General features: G+C 48.2%; 8 protein-coding genes across 8 annotated transcripts; 3 read left to right on the forward strand and 5 right to left on the reverse strand.

Annotated features, from left to right (window-relative positions):
• Positions 1–52: 52 nt before the first annotated feature.
• On the reverse strand, positions 53–3,102 carry BJ212DRAFT_1309820 (rab-GTPase-TBC domain-containing protein). The gene is made up of 9 exons (XM_041333950.1): positions 2,926–3,102; positions 2,744–2,873; positions 2,456–2,692; positions 2,334–2,401; positions 2,139–2,281; positions 1,706–2,024; positions 1,501–1,646; positions 1,046–1,449; positions 53–993 (listed from the first exon to the last, which is right to left on the reverse strand). Exons 1-9 carry the CDS (start codon positions 2,970–2,972, stop codon positions 193–195), a joined length of 2,295 nt encoding a protein of 764 aa, XP_041199852.1. The 5' UTR covers positions 2,973–3,102; the 3' UTR covers positions 53–192.
• Positions 3,103–5,617, reverse strand: BJ212DRAFT_1309838 (heat shock protein 70 family). The gene is made up of 6 exons (XM_041333951.1): positions 5,501–5,617; positions 5,388–5,448; positions 5,179–5,328; positions 4,564–5,120; positions 3,692–4,516; positions 3,103–3,633 (listed from the first exon to the last, which is right to left on the reverse strand). The coding sequence occupies exons 2-6, from the start codon at positions 5,429–5,431 to the stop codon at positions 3,260–3,262; spliced, it is 1,950 nt and encodes a 649-aa protein (XP_041199853.1). The 5' UTR covers positions 5,432–5,448; positions 5,501–5,617; the 3' UTR covers positions 3,103–3,259.
• Positions 5,618–5,988: 371 nt separating this feature from the next.
• Positions 5,989–8,500, reverse strand: BJ212DRAFT_1474203 (phosphatase 2A regulatory B subunit-domain-containing protein; the record flags this gene model as incomplete). The annotated part of the gene is made up of 8 exons (XM_041339053.1): positions 5,989–6,077; positions 6,133–6,211; positions 6,270–6,528; positions 6,579–6,680; positions 6,728–7,584; positions 7,635–7,831; positions 7,889–8,415; positions 8,478–8,500. The coding sequence occupies 8 exons, from the start codon at positions 8,498–8,500 to the stop codon at positions 5,989–5,991; spliced, it is 2,133 nt and encodes a 710-aa protein (XP_041199854.1).
• A 212-nt stretch (positions 8,501–8,712) lies between these two features.
• Positions 8,713–10,522, forward strand: BJ212DRAFT_1309845 (uncharacterized protein). Its single transcript, XM_041333952.1, has 6 exons — positions 8,713–8,822; positions 8,870–8,918; positions 8,969–9,046; positions 9,099–9,142; positions 9,192–9,694; positions 9,747–10,522. The coding sequence occupies exons 2-6, from the start codon at positions 8,912–8,914 to the stop codon at positions 10,273–10,275; spliced, it is 1,161 nt and encodes a 386-aa protein (XP_041199855.1). The 5' UTR covers positions 8,713–8,822; positions 8,870–8,911; the 3' UTR covers positions 10,276–10,522.
• BJ212DRAFT_1309846 (citrate synthase) lies at positions 10,517–12,924 on the reverse strand. Its single transcript, XM_041333953.1, has 16 exons — positions 12,714–12,924; positions 12,598–12,657; positions 12,512–12,550; positions 12,388–12,462; positions 12,133–12,335; positions 11,840–12,081; positions 11,672–11,788; positions 11,541–11,619; positions 11,363–11,488; positions 11,198–11,309; positions 11,103–11,144; positions 11,015–11,051; positions 10,893–10,961; positions 10,806–10,841; positions 10,717–10,746; positions 10,517–10,660 (listed from the first exon to the last, which is right to left on the reverse strand). Exons 1-16 carry the CDS (start codon positions 12,795–12,797, stop codon positions 10,620–10,622), a joined length of 1,392 nt encoding a protein of 463 aa, XP_041199856.1. The 5' UTR covers positions 12,798–12,924; the 3' UTR covers positions 10,517–10,619.
• An 85-nt stretch (positions 12,925–13,009) lies between these two features.
• BJ212DRAFT_1309852 (Pre protein translocase subunit Sec66-domain-containing protein) lies at positions 13,010–14,051 on the forward strand. Its single transcript, XM_041333954.1, has 4 exons — positions 13,010–13,131; positions 13,187–13,579; positions 13,635–13,894; positions 13,948–14,051. Exons 1-4 carry the CDS (start codon positions 13,041–13,043, stop codon positions 13,975–13,977), a joined length of 774 nt encoding a protein of 257 aa, XP_041199857.1. The 5' UTR covers positions 13,010–13,040; the 3' UTR covers positions 13,978–14,051.
• BJ212DRAFT_1309859 (uncharacterized protein) lies at positions 14,029–18,606 on the reverse strand. The gene is made up of 20 exons (XM_041333955.1): positions 18,346–18,606; positions 18,149–18,290; positions 17,929–18,098; positions 17,692–17,878; positions 17,534–17,642; positions 17,385–17,487; positions 17,219–17,331; positions 17,063–17,171; positions 16,796–17,010; positions 16,350–16,746; positions 16,217–16,299; positions 15,915–16,164; positions 15,784–15,866; positions 15,558–15,734; positions 15,394–15,503; positions 15,182–15,344; positions 14,670–15,128; positions 14,498–14,614; positions 14,317–14,446; positions 14,029–14,264 (listed from the first exon to the last, which is right to left on the reverse strand). The coding sequence occupies exons 1-20, from the start codon at positions 18,419–18,421 to the stop codon at positions 14,149–14,151; spliced, it is 3,309 nt and encodes a 1,102-aa protein (XP_041199858.1). The 5' UTR covers positions 18,422–18,606; the 3' UTR covers positions 14,029–14,148.
• A 115-nt stretch (positions 18,607–18,721) lies between these two features.
• BJ212DRAFT_1309866 (uncharacterized protein) lies at positions 18,722–19,086 on the forward strand. Its single transcript, XM_041333956.1, has one exon. It carries the CDS (start codon positions 18,731–18,733, stop codon positions 18,965–18,967), a length of 237 nt encoding a protein of 78 aa, XP_041199859.1. The 5' UTR covers positions 18,722–18,730; the 3' UTR covers positions 18,968–19,086.
• The last annotated feature ends 426 nt before the right edge of the window (positions 19,087–19,512 follow it).

The following is a 19,512-nucleotide window of genomic DNA, read 5'->3' on the forward strand; positions in this document are numbered from 1 at the left end:
CCGGAGGCCTTGCAATGGGAAATCACGCGCGAGTCGCCCAATGGCCTTCCCACCATTGGTCGCCCAATCAAATTCCGTACAACCTCCGCAATGACCTTCTACTAGTACATACCATAATCTAAATATATTAATCCATGCACAGATATCTATTAGCGCGATCGTCATCTCTTGTAACCACTACAAGCAAATAATCTATTTGAGAACTCCCAGCGGGTCGTGCTGCTGCACTTCACTTCGGACCTTCGGACTTTGATCGCTCTTGACGGGCGCAGGCGGAATCCCACCCGCGTCAGGTGTGCGTTGGAAGGGATTATTAGATGATAGGCGAAGAGGTGTCCGCTGCATCGTAATCGGCTTGACGGAGAACACCCCAGTCGATGACTGAGAGCGATTATGAGTCGACAATGCCATAGGAATCGTCTTTGAGGCCATCGAAGAAGAGTGTGATGGAGCAGATGTCGTTGACCGAGGAAACACAGGAGTTCCGGACGTGAAATTTCGAACTTCCCGCTGTAATGGCGGCGGTGGATGTTCGTTTGTAGGGGTTGTTATTGAACGTTGTCTTGGTTGGGACACAGACGCCTCCCTAGACTCTTGCTTGCTCTGACCTTCCAAACGCTTATTGTACTCTTCCGCCCCCCACAGACGGCGCTCGTCAATCTCCTTAACCCCCCCACCTAGGATATCCCTCACATAAGCTAGTGACTCGAGAGCTTCCTTTTGCTGCACCGAAACTCCCGCAGCATCCTCATCCTTAGCTTCCGATGATTCCTTGGACTGCAAAACGCTCAGTATCCAAGTAATCGATTCACCAAGGCATTTATTCTGCGCTTTCAGCTCTATTGCAGCACGTTCCGTTTCCATGCGGCGTTCGTTCTCCAAAACGTACCTGTCGTCTGTTATCTGCTCGTCGAGCAAGGGATATGCTGCATAGGGCGCCGATGCCGTGGATGGCGTGCGAACCAGAGACGCGGCCAATTCGGGGAGGTTGCGCTACGATGCCACAAATCAGGAAAAGCACACACTCGATATTGCCTAGGCTTACCCTCAGTTCGGATACCGCATTCATTACAGTCTTGTTAATCCCAAGGCTCTCCCCGCGATCCATGAGCCCCCGAGCAATCAATTCTGGCAGCCCAATCTGGAATGAGGGAGATTGACGCATATGCTCTCCTTGCCCAGAGGAAGTTCCATGGAAATCTGATGAGGAGGTTGGAGGACGCGCCCTCCGCTTCATTTGGACAGGTGAATCCGGTACTTCCAGGGGAATGTTTAGAAGGTTGCGGTTCTCAGTCATCACAATCGCACCCGCGGAGGGTGTACGGGACATTTGTAGCAACGACGCTTGACGAAGTAGTAGGATTGCGTGATGCGGGGCTCCATCTTCCGCCTGAGAGGGAGGGTAACGTAATAGGTAAGTTAGCTGCATGCTATAGTCCGATGGGATAACTGCATATCATTACTATCTGAATACAACCCGAGAGAATATCGAGAACTCACGCTTAGTTCGTATCCGTATAAGCATAGCCACGCATATCCACTGAGCGAGCTCAGAAATTGGGATCGGGCTCGTGAACAGCCCATCCCATAAAATCATCGCATCGTCCATAGAAAGTTCACGCGTGAACAACAGGCGAAGCCATCGTCTGACGATGTGATCGATCACATTAGCCTGAGAGGGCTCAAAAAACATGAAGCCACCCACAATCCATAGATCTGCGGCTCGATGCCCGAGTTCTGCAACACCCCGTGAAGAATAGGATCGACGGATTTTAGAAGATCATTTTGAATGTGGTTGCAGGCTAGAGTAATCGGCGACATATATGGCTTAAAATTGACTTGACCACGAGCAGAGGACGTTTCGACAGATGACGGTTCGCGCCACTCATACCACTTGGAGATGCCGTTCATGATCGCGCAAAAAAGGGCCCATGAATCAGCTGCAATCCACGTCCGCGAGCAAACCTCCCGAAAGACAGATTCGTCCGACGGTGAAGTAGCGTCATCGGCAGTGGAGTCATAATCTATAGCCAAAGATATTTATTCTTCAGCTTTGAAAACAGTTATATGAGCGGACCAAGCAGACGAGACGTAGACTGCGGACACATGGAAGATATAACAGCGGTTGGATCACATACCTACAGCATAGTATACGGGTGCAAGTAGCTCATGCATGCCTTGCCGGTATTCAATATCGGGATGCATGACAGCGTATAGGAACAGGATATTGGTGAGTTGCTGCTGTACATCATCGTCGCGAAAGTAGCCTATATCAGGAAAACTGCAGGAGGAAGATGTACTACGGACTGTAAATCTTTAGGAAGGGAACTCACGTCCGTTCAACATCTTGCTGGATTGTCTTCCTGAGATCCACAGCTGCAAACCATTCCCTCCAAGGATTCTTCAATGCGCATCATTAACACGATGGTTGAGTACATGCAAAAGCGTTGCGTACCTCATCATGCAAACTGAGAGGGTTGTTCGTCTCCAAATCTGTCGGCGGCTTGGCGTTCCTCCTTGGGATGGTAAGTCCTGGCACGACAAAAGTCTCATCATAAGATCCATCTGGAGCACGCATTTTCTCCAGTAGCAGCTCAGAGTACTGCTTTCGATGGGCACGTAAAGCCTCCAGCGGAGGCACTGGTATTTCGTTAGGCGGAAGTTCCAGTGGCACATTCTTCAAGAGGAACAGCTAAAAGGAGTCGGTATGAGCATACAGTCTGATTTACTGCGTTCGCCTTGCCTTCCATGCTAGACTTCTCCCTGGTACACCGACACCGCCATCTGAAGCCTGGAGAAGACGGCCTGCTGCGATCGCATCTCTTAGCTTGGAGAGACTTGACCCTTGATGAAAGAGTTGGTCGTAGATATTCCTAAGGACTAGTTTTGTGCTGATTTTTCCTGATAAGTTTCGATATAACGAACCTTGTCATCTGTTGAGGGGGTCTTGTTCTTGAGCGTGGTTGTGCCATCGCGAACGCTCAGCGTTCCAGATGTAGGAGCTTGCTTTACGCACGCAAGACTAAAAATGACATACTGAGACAGGACTCATTAATACATCATCTATACTTATCTGATTCAAGGAACGTTTGCACCACAAATATATGCGAAGATGAGAGAAATTCATTCTAGGAAATGCGGTAATGTAGCATACAAAGTTGTAGTAGGGACATTATTTGCTCATGACACACTCGTACCGTGCAATGCGATGAAGATATGACGTAAAATGCGTAGTCAAACAAGAGAACAGGCAGCTGCTTTAGTCGACCTCCTCCACTGAAGGACCGTCCTCGCCAGCGCCAGGGAAACCACCTGGTGCACCACCGGGGAAGCCGCCAGCACCACCAGGGAAACCACCAGGAGCACCACCTGCAGCGCCGTACAGCTTCTGCATGATAGGGTTGGCAATGCTCTCCAACTCCTTCTGCTTCCCTTCGTACTCCTCTTTCGAGGCTTCCTGTGATGCATCTAGCCACGAGATGGTATCATTGACAGAGCTCTCGAGCTTCGCCTTGTCAGCGGGCTCGAATTTGTCAGCAAGCTTCTCGTCACTGATGGAATTCCGGAGGTTGTATGCGTATGACTCAAGGCCGTTCTTGGCCTGAATGCGAGCAGCTGCAGCCTCATCCTCAGCTGTAAGATAACAAAGTCAATTTATGTATGCAAATAACATAGAAGATCATAAGCCTACCCTTGTACTTCTCAGCCTCATTAACCATGCGCTCGATCTCCTCTGCAGACAAGCGACCCTTGTCGTTCGTGATCGTGATGCGATTTGACTTGCCGGTAGTTTTGTCAGATGCGGAGACGTTCAAGATACCGTTGGCGTCAATGTCGAAGGTGACCTCGATCTGAGGAACACCACGAGGTGCGGGAGGAATACCTGACAGCTCAAACTTGCCGAGCAAGTTGTTGTCCTTAGTGCGTGCACGTTCACCCTCGTACACTTGGATCAAGACACCAGGTTGGTTGTCTGAGTATGTCGAGAAGGTCTCCGACTTCTTGGTAGGGACAGTGGTGTTACGCTTGATGAGGGCGGTCATGACACCACCGGCCGTCTCAATACCGAGCGATAGAGGAGCGACATCGAGAAGCAGGAGATCCTGGGTCTTCTCGGAAGTGTCGCCGGAAAGAATGGCGGCCTGAACAGCAGCACCGTATGCAACGGCCTCGTCAGGGTTGATGCTCTTGTTGGGCTCCTTGCCGTTGAAGAAATCAGACACGAGCTTCACGATACGGGGGATACGCGTGGAACCGCCGACAAGGACGATTTCGTGAACGTTCGCCTTATCGATCTTGGAGTCCCGGAGGACCTTCTCGACGGGCTCGAGCGTGCTGCGGAACAGGTCCGCGCACAGCTCCTCAAAACGGGCACGAGTGAGGGAAGTGTAGAAGTCAATACCCTCAAAGAGGGAGTCGATCTCGATGGAAGTTTGTGTGGCTGACGACAGCGTACGCTTGGCACGCTCACAAGCGGTCCGTAGACGACGGAGCGCACGGGGGTTCGAAGAGAGATCTGTTACGTTATTAGCATTGGAATTGAAAAATAAGAAAACTACTTACCCTTCTTGTGCTTGCGCTTAAATTCTTGCGCAAAGTGGTTAACAAGACGGTTGTCGAAGTCCTCACCACCCAAGTGAGTGTCACCGGCAGTGGCCTTCACCTCGAAGATACCCTCCTCGATGGTCAAGAGGGACACATCGAAGGTTCCTCCTCCAAGATCGAAAATAAGGACGTTGCGCTCACCGACGACTTTCTTGTCGAGACCGTAAGCGATAGCAGCAGCAGTGGGCTCGTTAATGATACGAAGAACGTTCATTCCAGAGATGGTGCCAGCGTCTTTCGTAGCCTGTCTCTGAGAGTCGTTGAAGTAGGCAGGGACGGTGACGACAGCGTCCGAGACGTTGTAACCCAAGTAGGACTCAGCGGTCTCCTTCATCTTAAGGAGAACCATCGACGAGATTTCTTCGGGAGAAAACTCCTTTTGCTCCCCCTTGTACTCCACTCGGATGTAGGGTTTACCACCCTTGTTGAAAACAATGAAGGGGAAGTGCTTAATGTCCGACTGGACCTCGGCATCATCGAATTTACGACCGATGAGACGCTTGGCGTCGAAAACACTACCAAGACGCGTTAGCACGAGAAAAAGGGGAAAAAATACAAAAATATAAAACTTACGTGTGGTGGGGGTTCATGGCGACCTGGTTCTTGGCAGCGTCACCAATCAACCGCTCGTTGTCTGAAAAGGAGACATACGAGGGGGTAGTACGGTTACCCTGGTCGTTGGCGATGATCTCAACACGATCATTTTGCCAAACGCCGACACAACTAGATAATGATAATTTCATGAGTATGACGATCCATGATGCTCCCTAAACCAAACTCACGAGTAGGTGGTGCCCAAGTCGATACCAATAGCTTTGGCCGGCATTTTAAGAGATTAGGATTCTTGAGAGGATTAAGGATGTGTTTAGAGGAAGTCTAAGCTCTGCGAGCTCACCTATACGGGACTGAGGAAAAAGATAACAGTGAAGGAAAACCAACGCGAACTGACACCTTTTATATGAAAGATATTCTTCGTCATTCCAGGACGTTCCTTCAGCATTCTAGAGGGTTCTTTCCTGACGTAGATCGATTACATAAACACGGCATACTCCTTATGGCACCGCCTATATGAACCCTTGAGACAAATGACATTGGTATGTTGTTGGTCACGATAATGTCCAAAATACTTCTATAAAGGATATGTATCGTACGGTAGTGGTAAAACGAAATTTCAGAAGCATATAACGAAATGCTGTAAACGCTCCAGGCTTGCTCATCAGAACATAAAATGACATACCGCGTACGAAGTAAGATAGCCCCGATAGTCGGTCGAGAAATATAACACAGGCAGGTAGCGCAGAATTGAATTGAAAATGTCGTCAGTCATGTGGGTCTGATAGTATCTTGTCAATTCGCAGTCATGATCATATACGCAGTCGGCAGTTATGCTCCATTTGTATGATGCCCCCCGATTCCAAGAGTATCATCCAAGCTCCGATGAGCTTGTAGGTCGCGGATGACAGACGGATCCACTGAACACGAGGTATAAGCTTAAACTGCGGTTTAATAATACGAAAAGGCACGCACCAGGAAGAACGCTCTTTCGTCGAACATGAGGGCTCTGAGAAACAGGCGAATGATCACCTCCAATATGGGGAAACTCACGCTGAAACCACATGGTAAACAGGTGCACCAAGATTGTAGATGGTCGATACGCCACTCACATCCAATCCAGGGTCAGCCATGGGCACTCGTTCGATACCTGATTCGTCAAGGTCACCCGGAAGATCGCCATCAAGTGACACTGCATTCAGCTCCATCGATAAGTCCAGAATATCCGAATCATCGCTAGGCGATGGAGGCGGTGGGGGTAAACGTTCGACCTCTTGAAATCCTGTGGGCAACTTCCCGCCAGCATTCTGTATTGCCTTCTCGCGGACTCTCTGCCATTGCTCATATCGCTCAACAGCATGTTGTTGCTGCCTGTCATCTTATGTTCATCTTAAACCAACATGGAATGTCAGCGAACTTACTCGATCTTCCGTTGCTTGTAGTGTTGCATCGTATCGTCAAACAACTCCGGATTGATCTCCATAAACAACTTCAGTGCATTATACACCATCCCATGAATAGTCCTAACGAGACGTGAGTAGTAGTCTATTATTAGAAACGGCAGACGCACCGGTTCCAGTGGCTCTTGGAATTTGTATACAACGCGGGAAAGACGATTGGGAGGAGAACAGCTAAATTATCACTCATGAGATTGACTACATATTCGTTGTTCCAGTATAGCAAGGCTCGCTCGGCGACCTGGAAGTGCTGGCTGTTGATGCATCGCGCAAGTTGCTGGAACAGTGGGACCTGGATCTTCTGGAATTCCAAGGGATCGGTGACATCAAGTACTTCCTCGACTTCATTCAGGAACATGACCTCTTTCGGGGAGTTGACCTTGGGCCAGTATTTCAGTAGTCCGAGCATAACATCCTCTGCTAGGGCTGGATCCTTCTCCAGGAACTGCACGACACAGTATGCAAGCTGCGGGTGATAAAGCGAAAGACTCTTGACTTTATGTAGAGGAAGGAGCACCCGGGTTAAGAATGTCTTGTGCTCATCCTTTAGAGGTAGGGCAAAGCCGTTGATGATTGAGCCCAAGATTTCAAGGAGCTCTGCGATGCCATTATGTCTCTCGGATTCGTAAATGAAATGATAAAAGACGTTGTTTATCGACCGACGGATAAAGGCCCGAAGGTTGAGGAATTTACCGTAAATGCGGTGTAGGGTAGTCTTGAGAAAGTCGCGTTCCCGAGGATCTTCAGAGTCAAAGAGCTCGAGGAGATTTAGCACGAAGGGTTGGTCGATGTATCGTTTGGCGAGATTGGTGTTGAAATCTGGGCTTTCGACGAAGCGGAGGAAAAATTCGTACACAATCTGGAGATGAGGCCAGGCGAGTTCCAAGACAGGCTCATCTTCTTCAGGGTCAAAAGCATCTCCGGTGGGGTTGACGGGCGGGGGTATTGATCGGAAGAGGTTGACAGCAAACTAGTTTGAGAGGTGAGTGTAAGATGGATGTTGGGTGATGAGAGACTAACCATGTTGACAACCTCGGGGTATATGTTTTCAGTGATGACGTTCCTCTGAGTAGTGATATACTCGAGCATTTCGTGCAAGGTCTGTGCCTTTATTTGTTTACCTTTAAGCTCTGCACTCGCATCATTGAAGTCAAACAACACGCGGCACTGATTGAGCTTCTTGATAAATAAAATGGAACGCTCAGTGAGGGGAGTATCTGGATAAATGGGTCAATTAGTAACGCGACACGGGTCTAGACGGAACGCGTAATTACCTGAGAAAGGAGGCAATTTTTCAATGTCAACCTTTTCGGTGACAACGAAGCGACTGCTACGCTGCTTGCGTGGAGGTTTTCCGACGATAGGGATTGTATCGCGTGGACCAGAGCGTAGACGATTGAGGGTGTTGGCGCGTGGAGGGGTGGAACTACCATCTAAACCAATTGTACTGCGCTCTGGAGAACTATATGGACCTGAGCGGGGTGCTAGGTCAGGTGTCGGGTCTGAGCTAACAACGACGATTGGAGGAATTGGGGTTGGGTTGACTGTGGAAGGGTACCTGCGATCTGGTGGAGCAGGAGCGATTGAAGTAGAAGAAGCGGAACGACCAGAGGAAGATTGTGCTTGTGAAGTGAGAGAGTGATTACTAGAATTGTTAACTGATGCGCCTGGCAGACCAGTTGAAACAGGTTGAGGAAGTGGCTTTCCAGTGTTTGGTGGGGGTGGTGGAGGAGCTACTGCCGAAGGAGATATAGATTTTTGATCTTTGGACTTGGATGAGGAAGAATCTTGAGAACTCTTCCTGTTGAGCTGTTCATGAAAAGGTAAGATAGATACCGGGTAGTGATGAATAAATCAACTAACGAAAGATTTCTTGAGCCCTTCATAATGATAGCAGAACAAAAGTCTGCGATAGACTATATCGTTTGCACTTGACCAGAATTAAAGCTAAAGTCGTTGCTGTTGCGTACTAGGGCTGACTGCCACTGACAGGATCGATGAAGGAAACACTCCGTGACTCAACATCACATTTCCGTCACAAGTCACAATTTTTTAAACATATGCCTATAACAATAAAACTGTCCACAATCCACATTAGAGCGAGTCTACTGTATTAGAGTAGATGAACGTTGACCAGCCGGTCACCCAGGGAGCTAGCACTGAGTATAATAATTTTTGAAATAAAAAAAGTGAATTAATTACTGAAAGGTATGATATTCCTTTTCTGGAAGGAACATCATGGTAACGAGTGCCAGCCTTGCTTAACATTGCACCTCATCCTTCTCATCATCCTCAGTATGGCTGGTACGTTTCAATTATTCTTAAATTCATATCGCTGATTTTCAGTGATCTAGCCATTTACGCCGTATATACCTCTCCTACACATCCGCCTATTCCAAACCATCTTCCTACTCTCATAGTAACTCCTCATGGCAAGCTTCCTCCTCTTATACTCCAATTGCTCATTAATTAATGAAACAACAGGTCAACCGTCTAACATTCTCTACTCTTACCTTCATACAAACTTTGTATGTTATAATTACTTATATTAAATCCCTTCTAATCTCTCCTTATTAGAATTCAGAGAATTACCTTTTGACTCCCTCTCCCCAAGGTGACCTCTGTGTCGCAAAGCTTTTCCCCCCACGCCAGAATCCTGGTAAAGCTACTGCATCCGACCCTGGTCATTCAAACCCTCCCGCTGCCCGCTCCGTTCGATGCGAAGCTTCCCGTAATCTAAAGTGGTCAATTGCAAATACAGGTGTCATATCACCTATCTACAAGCTCTCCCTGCCATCCCCTGACTCCCCCGATCTACCCCTCTTTCAAATATCCAAACCAAATCCTAATGCTGCTTTCTGGAGCATGTTCTACTTTGCTTATGCCGGTCACAATATACCCCCAAAGCGCATCGAATTTGGAAAGGTACAGAAGAACCCCCCAGGTCCAAACGGTGGCGGAACTAGAATTAGCATCACTGGAAAATCTCCCGAGGAAAAAGCAGTCTGGCAGACTTTGGGAGAGGGAAACGAGGACTGTGTCGAATGGGTCGTTCTCTGCGCAGTACTGAACCTTCTCGAGTATGTCAATCATTACTTTATCACATGTCTATCCCACGCTGACGTGAAACAGTGATGAGATCATGAAGGCCGCCGAGAAGAACCCACCTCCACCTGCCGCACCCGGTCCCATGCCCAACAGTCCTCCTGGACCTGGTGGTCGACCGGCGCCTGTTGCGCTTCATGACCCCGGTCCAACATCCGCACCCCCTCCCCAAAGTCAACCACGCCCTGGCCCATCGCAGCAGCAGCACCCACCCCGTGGTCCACCCCCTCCTCATCTCCAAGGAGGAGGGCCAGGACCTGCCCCGGGCGGTCGTCCTCCACAAGGGTTCCCCCCTCCACGAGGATTCGCACCTGGACAAGGACCCCCTCCAGGGTCCATGCCACCTCCAGGGTCCATCCCCCCTGGTCCTGCTCAAGGCGGTTATCCTCAAGGGTTCGCTCCTGGACGTCACCCCCAGCCTCAGCAGCACCGCATGCCGGGTCCCCCCAGTGGCCCTCCATCTGCTATGCTCCCTGGCCGTGCGCCACCCCCACAACAGCCATACCCACAACAAATACCCCATCCTCAACAGCAACCAACGTCAAGACGCTTCTGATACTCTGGTATACCTGGACAGCTCATTATGAGACAGTCTACTTTACCCCTTTTACCCTCTCCTTGTCATTTTTTGGTACCCGATACCTTCATAGGCGTCATGAACTCGCTGACTCTGGACTAGTCTCTCTTTCGTCTTTTAGTGATCGATCTAGTTTGACCTTCTTGATGATATTGTCACTCTTTCGAATCCCTCCAGTGTACGTTACCATGTGCTGCGGTTTTATTGTCTTTCCATATTTTGCGGGATATAAATGTGGTTCCAACGAAAATAATACCAGATGCCCACACAAAATCAGGGAGGCAACCCATGAGAGAGATCCCAGCGTCTATGGTAATGTCTATTTAGTTCTTGATAAGCTTCTGAAGGGCGTCCATTGAATACGCTGAATAAAAACACCGATCAGCACTATCACTTGTTCCATTTTCATCAGATACACACATTTAGGTCGCTCGAGAGGCAGTCCCAGAGCTATATCCATCACATACATCAGAACCTTCACACTATTGGAAACCATCATCAATACTGACCTCGTGCCCACACCAATTGGGTCAAAGCTCCCAAAGCTAGATTGCGGCACATCAGTGATATGAGAAAGTTAGTGAGCGGTATCTTACCTCTGGAAACACCAAAGATAACGGTGTAGTACTTGAACTCAGTCAGACCGTAATGGTACAACACGCAACCTTTAATAAAGATTCTCAGGATCCAGGACTATGCCATGTGAAGAAGGACTTGCCTGAAGTTGCATCGACATTCGGGTAAGGGTTTTTCGTCTTAAGAATAGCGTCAGTAGGATTATGCCACTCGCACACGAGCACACACACCTTTCCATGCTCCTTGAGAACATCGGGGGCAATCTCGGCCGTCTAAGCGGATAGATAAGTATGATTTAGGAGATGACGGTAATAGAAATCTTGACCTGTTGCACGAGCTGAATGATGGGACTTGCTTGTAGCTCTGGGCGAGTCTTGCAGAATTCCTGGAGAGCAACGAATCGGGGATCAGGGTTACGCAGGACCCCGTGCCCATATCTAAACATCAGATTAGGGCATGCCCTGTCAGACTCAGCACACACGGGACATACCCGGGGACGACTTGGCCGCTCTTCAACGTCTTCCAAAGGTAGTCCCTGATGTTCTCATGAGTTATGTTGTCACCAATCTCCTTCTGCATGGCCATCTGCCATCTCAGTACTTCCTGGTTTGCTAGACTGAAGGAGTATGATAAAGTTTAAACTACAAGTGCAATGACTGAAAACGTACCCATGAAGAGGTCCAGCGAGTGCAAAGAGAGCGGCGGAGTACGAGATATACGGGTCAGAGAGCGTTGATCCGACGAGGTCTGATCGTTCTCATGAAAAATGGACAAAGCATCGACACAAAGGAGAACTCACGAGCAGTGTGAGCCGAAGCATTACCGCCTTCATGGTCACCGTGCAACGCGATGTACAAACGGAGATACTCCGTCAAGTGCTCGTTTTGGCCAAACCCGAGCATGTTGGAGTAGTTGCCTGTACGTACACTAAGCATACCTTTGCATATGATACTAGCCAGATACTAACCAACAAGATCCAAGTTCTTGTCAACAGATTCTAGAGGCCTCTCGGGGTGGTAAACATTGCGGTAAATACGGGCCGCCAGAGCAGGAAGTTTCGCGATGAGGTTCAAGCAGTCTTCAAGAGTGTACGTCCAATACTCCGGTTTCTTGATTCCACGCTCATAGGCTGCCTGGAACTCGGAATCGTGGTTCAAAGCTGCAACACCCATGCCCAACTGAGTCATGGGGTGGAGGGTCTTTGGTAAGCTAATAACAAAATTAAATTAACAGACGATGGACGCAATAGCAAGGACATACGAGTCTATAAGCTGTGTGACGAAAGATGGGAGTTCTCCCTTCTCTGCGAGCTCGGCGGACAGCTGACGGCTTTGCTCCGGAGTGGGAACTTTGCCAGTCAGAAGAAGCCAGAGCATGCTCTCAGCTGTCATTTCCTTGCCACCGGGTGCTGGGGGGAGCACCTTTTGGCAATCTGGGATAGTCAATCCGTGAAAACGGATGCCCTGGATAATGCTTTAGCGTCGGGTCACCTGTAGTTCGGGAATTTTCGCGAACCTCGTTCGGGTCCAGGACTGAAGCTTCCCAAAGCATGGCTTTGAGACCACGCATGCCACCAAGGATGTTCTCCACCTATATGACGCGTTAATAAGCTTTAATGGTCGTGAGGCGTTGTTCAGACCTTAACTTCCCCCACTACAGCTTGACTATGCTCGGCTTTCTATTGACTAATGTTAGGCTATTATATTTGGAAGAAGCGTGACTGACCAGTTTCTTAAGTTGTTCTTGTTTCGCCGGGATCACTTCTTGAAGTGTCTCTTTAAGAGACTTGAGAGCTTTTTCTGAGCAAGGACGATGTCGAATAAAGTAGTGATATTAAGTACCTTGGTGGAAGCCAGACGCCTGAAGCCATTAGTAGAGATATTTCTCGCGACAGACTTTGTCAGAAAAGAAGAACGACCAATCATAGTGAAAACAGTGAGTTGGGTGGAAGCAGTAAGCAGAGGATGTATCTTATAAGTGCTCCGATCAAGCGCAAGTACATAAGACGTCCGCTCACATGCATGTGAAGTTCGGTACTGAAGAAACCGGGGCGAGCAAGGTTGCCAAATTTGACAGCTCCGCCGGCATGGATACAAATATGGACAAAGCTGCCGCGTGGCGCTTAATGTCACGGTCAATCTTGCAAGTCCACGTCTCCAGCTGCCATCATGGCTTCAGTCCTAGTCCCCGTTCTATACGTCGGAATAGTTGTTTCAAGTTTATTACTCTTCAGTCATTTTTACAGAAAACGCAGTGCAGGTGAGAACTACCAGTAGTTTCATCATCGTGCATACTGACGTGTAACGTGTAACAGGCAAGCTATACGAACCATACTTTTCTTCACATCCAGAACGCGATGTCTACGTTTCTTTACTGCAGAAGACAGACCCTCCAGCTCATGAAGCCCTTCTTAAAGCTGCTCTTGTTCGCCGTGCAATGACAGACGTTTCTCGCGTGGTTAGACTCCGTGAAGACAAGCCCGCTCTACAAAATCTTCTGCAGAAAGGCTCAATTGGCGACGACCTCTGGAACAGTCTCCTACAAGCAGAGAAAGAGCTGGAAGCAGAAATAATGGAGGTCGTCGCAGAAGCTAATACCTTTGTTGAGGGATGGGGAACCATAATATTCCAGTCAGCCGGTGAGATGATCGCGAATGAGAAGATGCGTACTGTCTACGAAGAGACTCCAGCATCTAGAGAATTGAAAGGTATTTTGCTTCACCTGTAATATCCGAACAACTTTCTAAACTTCTTTCCTTTCAGAACAAAAGTATGGAAAAGTAGGAGCCAAGATCGACCTCCCCCTACCCCAGCCAGTCCTCATGCCCGGGCCACCGCCACCTGGTCACCCTGCTCATGCTGCTGCGCTCGCGGCAGCTGCAGCTGGAGGTGCTCCAAATTCTGCTCCTGGAACTCCTGTTAAGCCTTCAAATAATCTTATGCTACCTCGCGCTACTAGTACAAAGGCAGAGAGCGTGGTGTCAAGCGATGGTGAGAGCCACGATACCCCATCTTCAAAATCCGTAAGTACCACTTCCAAACCACTCTCAAACAACTCAAGCCACATTACCCACAGTCCAAGAAGAAGGGTAAGAAACGGAAGTAGTCCCTAGCACACGTTCATACATACCTTGTCTATTTCATGCAATACACATGTCTTGCTGAAAGTCGATTGTCGATACTGCGTAAAATTGAGACAAAAAAGTACAATGTGCTTAAGATAAAGGACGCCGCACAGAACACAATCCGAGTCCAAACCGTACATATCAGCTTCATATCAACCTCTGATGACGATGGCCTTCTCTCCTGCTGTTCTTGCCTTGCCCGACCTGTCTATGTGATCCAGTCCAAGGACATCTTCTGGCGCGAATTTGTGGTCGTATATGGTGTCCTCTGTGTCGTTGTCAGAAAACAGTAATATTGCGCAATAAAGTTAAGCGCTCACCATCTTCAATGTATGACGGCTGCTTGAAAGTAGCCACTTGGATCAAGGCAAACCGATACTTGGCAAAGTCCTTGTCTGATGCACCTATTCGTACCTGCAGACGCTTCTTTGTGTCCGCGAATTTTTCACCCTTGAATCACTCGTCAAAATCAAGCCATGGTAAAACGACAAAGATACTGACAGCTTTTACAACGAATCGGAAAGGCACACCATGTGTTCGTGCAACTTCCCTATTGAAGTGGAAGACACTGATAGTCTTGCTAGTTTCGTCCGCTTCAAGTTCGTCTCGAGGTATTTCCTGTTTTACGTTTAAATCGCTGATAAAAAGAGACAACCAGCAATAGCTTGCATACCTCCGCATAAAGCTCAACAGGTTCAGGGATGTTCCCAATCATTTCTGAGCCCGTAAACTCCTTCTGGAACTTCCCATCCTTCGATACCTCAAAGACACGAATCTTAGCGGTCCCTCCAGGGCTCAGCGTTACTTGCTTCGCCAGGTGATCAGCAAGATCATGGACCGAGCTAGTCTTCGGCAGCAGGAACGGGTATGAAGCCTCTTCTTTATTATGGATCCCCGTCCACATAATCTTGAGGCTTCGTTTCGTCTCCAGCTCCACGATGCTTACATCCAACTTCTCATACAGAATGACAGTCGTCGTTGGATTGATATAACTCGGTACCATGATTTCCTGGATGCTCTGGTTTAGAGATCGCTTGAGGACTGATTTGGGTGATCCGTTCGTTGCGTGAGTCGTTGTGAATCGGAGCTTGATCGGATCGTGTCTCAAGAACTCGCCAGCTTTCGTCGACATCTGGGCGAGTCATCAGCTACTCAAGCCACTAACACGTAGAGATGAGCACCAACCATGTCATAGTTGTGCTTCTTGCTGAGGATTAGACTGAACTCTGGGTGATCGTGGTCTGGGTCCTCGAACTTCGGTCGGAAGATGATCATGACGCGGTTCTGGAGGAAGTCGTAAAAGTGTATCGGGTTAGAATACATACCCTGGGCATCGAGGTCGTGGATCCTAACAAAAACTGAGCATAGATCGCTAAGAGTAAGGATTGCATACTCACTCTTTCTCGGAGTGGTCGACCTGGAAACAAATGACATCACCATCCTGAATCTCACTCTGAGCAAAAGTGAGCTTTTGCTTCATCAGCTCTATCATGCCAGGCTTGATTTCCTACAACCAGTCAAGGATAAGAACTTCACCCAAACGGCAATTCTGCTAGCGCACCTCAAACAATTTCAGAGGAGTGCCAGGTGCCCACCGCATCCGTTCATTAATCAGAGGGTGCAGATCCTGGACTTTGCTGTTCCTCGACATATACACCTTACCGATACCGAACAGAGTCTGCTTCGCCATGTCAAAGTGCTTGAGGAAAATCATGATGGATCCCGCTGGTGGCTCAGGCTGTAACAACGCGTCGATGAACTTCCTGCAGCACAGAATAACGACATACCTTGCTTGGATCGGGTATTATATCAAGATACAAACGAAGATCATTCTGCCTTGCTGCCATATTATTGCGAATCACCTCGACGGCTTCAGCAACCATTAGGGATCAATAGCCGTGAAAAGACGAGAGCCTACTCAGCGTCGGTTCATTCTCAGGAATATGAGTATCAGGGCGAACAGTCTTGTTCTGACGGTTGACCAAAACCCAAAGGCGTATTTTGTTCTCCGGAAGGTTGAAGTGGCTCGCAACACGCGATTTGAAAGTACTGTATGTTTCTTGCTTCAAAACACGGAAGCTCGGTAGATCCGACGGTGGCCAGTTCTTTTCGTCAAAGGTAGCAAGATCAAAGCCTTCATGATGAGCAAATGTATCATCGGTGATGACCTAAGCTGACGTGAGTAGGAGGACAGGTAAATGACACGAGACCATCACGAACCTTGGCCGTGAGGAAAAGATGCTGCTCCTCGCGTTCCCGCTTCTTAGCTTCGATCTGCAGTCTCTCGTCCTCAAGTCGACGTTCTGTGATTATAGTCAGCAACACGTGTTTTTAAGTTAAAAAAGTGACCCACTGAGATGTGCCGGGGTGTCTTCGTCCTTCCAAGCCGAAAGGATTTCATCGGTGGCCGATTCACGGATGTAGACCAACATATACGCATTGGTGAACCTTTTCATAGCTCGTACTTGATTGCGTTGCAGTGGAGGAGTGATGCCATTCAAAGGTTCGCCACCGTAGTTTTCCTCTAATACCTCGCGATCAGTGACTGGGGTGACCTTATCATCATCAAATTTGAGCCATCTCGTCTCCCGATCGGGTTTGATGAGTGCAAAGTAGTGTCCGCCATATCGATCCCCTGAATGTACCAACACGCCATGCAACTTGTAGTTCCATGACTGCGAACGATCAGCGTCCTCATCCAGAAACTCCGCGAGGTCGATTTCAAATGGGAATTCATGACGATCGTTGATCTACAGGAGATTGATCAATGAGAATTACAGTAAGATTTGTGCCACGAACCTTCGCCATCGCGTCACGTTGGATATCATACTCGAAACGCTTCAGTTGCAGATGGAGCACAGGAGGGAACGATTGGAAGAGTATTCCCTTCTTCGCGTCTTGGAGACCAAACCCTTCAGCTTGATACTTGTTCTCGCCCTCCATCATCTCAACAGCGACGTAGTCCTTGAATGACTCGTACAGGTTCTTCATTCCCTTGACGTTGAGAGAGATGTCTGGATAACATAACGCGTTAGATAGTGCTGGATGGGACAAAATCTATATTACCGTTGAAGTCCTCAAATACAGATGATTCAAATTCGACGTTCACGCATTTGATGTAACTCTTCATCTTTCCAACGAAGAGCTTGGAGATTGCACCTTCGGCCTTCGTACCCTAGACGGGATGAGACACTGCAGGGCATGTGATCCGAACTCTGATACCTTCATCTTGGTCTCCAACTTGTCTTGGAGCACGCGGTTAAATTCTTGAACGTCATGTTGTTGATCAGAGTCAAATGATTTCCACCCAAATGATTTTGTCAATTCCGTAGTTCCTGGGGGATTACGTTTTGGGAAGGATCACGGAGTGAATTGACGTGATACATACCAACGGGCTGATCTGATGTCTGAAGATGATAAAATACTCGTTGCAAAGCGAGGGGTACGCTTTCGGTAGGGTGCTCGTCCTCGGTTGGTATTTGGTACACAGCCTAAACGCCACGTTAGCTGAATAATAAATGTCAACGCCACGCTTACCTTTCGGAAGTAACGCGTGCAGAAAAGAGATTGGAGAAGGGAATTCATGTAACACGTCGCGCCTTGGTTCTTCAAGCCAACGTAGCCAGTTTCCTTCTTGGAGTCATAGCTGAACGGAATCGATAAGAATGCCCAAGATCGGCAGGGTGAGTACGCACTTGACAAAATTGTGCCACAAGACACCGGTGGGATCCTCGAGTACGCGAACATAGACAGTAACATCGGCTGACTCATCCTCGATAGTTGGACGCGAGTGGCCTTCTTGAATATTGAAGAGTTTGCGCAGCTCACTGAAGCGGGTGAAACCCCAGTCACATTCCTCGGCGATAAAGCGATGGTGAGCATCTATGAAGTAGTGGCATCGCGGAGTAATGAAATGAAATGATAGAACTTACGGCTAACTGTGAAAATGGTGGGGTCATGGGGATTGGAAATGACGAGTGCGAACTGGGCACATGCGTGCCAACCCTCTGGGGACTTCTTTGGATCAGCGTAATCAAGGTAGACGGAGACAGTGTCATTAGGTGGTGCATTTGAATTCCCGAAGGGAAATAATAGTATGCGCCTGTTGAGAAATGTGAGGGTGAGGAGAAGAGCGCCCTGTGGTAGACTGACCATTTGTGACCGCCGCATTCAAAGTCAGGACTTGTGAGCCTCTTTTCCAATTTCTTCCAATTGTTTATCCGCCAAGTAAAGACCTGAAAATCTTTGACATCATGCCCTAGGTCTGGCATGTGCTTCGATGCAAAAGCTTCGTCTACATAAGATGATATGAAGGGGTAAGTTGATGATGCAGAGGAAATAGAGCTTACGATCGCGAACGGAGACGACTTCATCAATGATCTCCATGGAGGGACCGCCGTTGACTTTTTCGTCCAGATGATCCATGGTATCACTCTTGTATGGCTGAAATGTGAATTTGGCGTTTCCAAGATATGATATGACATACCATGAAAGTCTGCAAATGAGCAGTTCAGAGGATGAAATTAGGACTGTAGCGTATTGAAATAAGCTGATGGTACGGCGAAGAGAGTATTATCCGTGACAATAATGCTCCAAGTGACGCTTGTGAGTGAAGTGACGAAGGTCGGTGGGAATCGGTCATAGACCGCATCGCTCTCGTAAGCAACCCCCCCACAGCACACATAAAAATTCGACCCCTCCAATTAGAAACTTTGAAGCTTGTTCTTTTTTTTTATGATGATGATCAACCAAACGACGTCGACGACGCTCTCGATTATTTTATGTTCCTACACACGATCCTTAAATTGTCTCGACAGGGTTGACCTCAGTGTCACCACCAGCCTTTCCGCTGTCTCACTGTCGGTAATGAGTCAAAATCGTGTAAAAGCAAGTCGGACGGACTTTTGGACTCTTCCCAGTTTCGTTTTGAGACTGGGAGTAATCCTCCAAAACTCTCTGACGATGCCATGATCACTTTGTTTCGATGATGTTCAATTGATATCGTCGCTCCTGGTCAATGGTGGACATCATTAGTTGTATTATATATTTACTCTTGCAATGAAATCTTATCCGGCCGCCATTATCTGCCCTTGACCCATGCATGAACTATGGCTATGCTTATCGAGCCTGAGCCATGCGTATATGGTGCTGCTACCCTCGACGCCGCTCATGTACCGTTCAATTTGATGAGCACCAAGTCAGAATGAACTGACTATAGTAACTCGCATCACTATTTGCAAAGTTTGGTTCCCACAAATTGTCGTTACCAGCGCTCAAGCATCCTCAAGAACGTAAGTCACTACTAAGCAAGGAAGTTTCATACTACCGGACGTCCAATTGCCTCATGTCGACGGGTCGGCACCTGTCAATTCTCTCTTTCTTATTCTTCTATTCGTTCCATTTTCAAGAACTGGATCCTCTGCTTAAGCTTCGTTCTGGCTTTTTTACTCAATGGCCACTCGAAGACGAGAAGACCGTCTTCACGACGATCGTTACAAACTTTGGGTTCCAGAGAA

Source organism: Suillus subaureus (genome assembly GCF_016647635.1).
Source record: "Suillus subaureus strain MN1 chromosome Unknown BJ212scaffold_1, whole genome shotgun sequence".
Lineage (NCBI taxonomy): Eukaryota > Fungi > Basidiomycota > Agaricomycetes > Boletales > Suillaceae > Suillus > Suillus subaureus.

Coding starts and splice junctions, on each gene's coding strand:
- BJ212DRAFT_1309820 (XM_041333950.1), bottom strand. CDS start 2,972: ATGGCACAACCACGCTCAAGAACAAGACCCCCTCAACAGATGACAAG. Junction 2,874..2,925: donor CCCCCTCAACAGATGACAAG/GTTCGTTATATC, acceptor ACTAGTCCTTAG/GAATATCTACGACCAACTCT. Junction 1,647..1,705: donor GAGCCGCAGATCTATGGATT/GTGGGTGGCTTC, acceptor TCACATCGTCAG/ACGATGGCTTCGCCTGTTGT.
- BJ212DRAFT_1309838 (XM_041333951.1), bottom strand. CDS start 5,431: ATGCCGGCCAAAGCTATTGGTATCGACTTGGGCACCACCTACTC. Junction 5,329..5,387: donor GACTTGGGCACCACCTACTC/GTGAGTTTGGTT, acceptor ATCATTATCTAG/TTGTGTCGGCGTTTGGCAAA. Junction 4,517..4,563: donor TAAGCGCAAGCACAAGAAGG/GTAAGTAGTTTT, acceptor ATAACGTAACAG/ATCTCTCTTCGAACCCCCGT.
- BJ212DRAFT_1309845 (XM_041333952.1), top strand. Junction 9,047..9,098: donor TCTCATAGTAACTCCTCATG/GCAAGCTTCCTC, acceptor ATGAAACAACAG/GTCAACCGTCTAACATTCTC. Junction 9,695..9,746: donor GCAGTACTGAACCTTCTCGA/GTATGTCAATCA, acceptor GACGTGAAACAG/TGATGAGATCATGAAGGCCG.
- BJ212DRAFT_1309846 (XM_041333953.1), bottom strand. CDS start 12,797: ATGATTGGTCGTTCTTCTTTTCTGACAAAGTCTGTCGCGAGAAATATC. Junction 12,551..12,597: donor AAGAACAACTTAAGAAACTG/GTCAGTCACGCT, acceptor ATTAGTCAATAG/AAAGCCGAGCATAGTCAAGC. Junction 11,310..11,362: donor AGCGGCCAAGTCGTCCCCGG/GTATGTCCCGTG, acceptor TCTGATGTTTAG/ATATGGGCACGGGGTCCTGC.
- BJ212DRAFT_1309852 (XM_041333954.1), top strand. CDS start 13,041: ATGGCTTCAGTCCTAGTCCCCGTTCTATACGTCGGAATAGTTGTTTCA. Junction 13,580..13,634: donor AGCATCTAGAGAATTGAAAG/GTATTTTGCTTC, acceptor CTTTCCTTTCAG/AACAAAAGTATGGAAAAGTA. Junction 13,895..13,947: donor ATACCCCATCTTCAAAATCC/GTAAGTACCACT, acceptor CATTACCCACAG/TCCAAGAAGAAGGGTAAGAA.
- BJ212DRAFT_1309859 (XM_041333955.1), bottom strand. CDS start 18,421: ATGGATCATCTGGACGAAAAAGTCAACGGCGGTCCCTCCATGGAGATC. Junction 17,879..17,928: donor CACCATTTTCACAGTTAGCC/GTAAGTTCTATC, acceptor ACTACTTCATAG/ATGCTCACCATCGCTTTATC. Junction 15,504..15,557: donor CTCCTCTGAAATTGTTTGAG/GTGCGCTAGCAG, acceptor GACTGGTTGTAG/GAAATCAAGCCTGGCATGAT.
- BJ212DRAFT_1309866 (XM_041333956.1), top strand. CDS start 18,731: ATGATGATGATCAACCAAACGACGTCGACGACGCTCTCGATTATTTTA.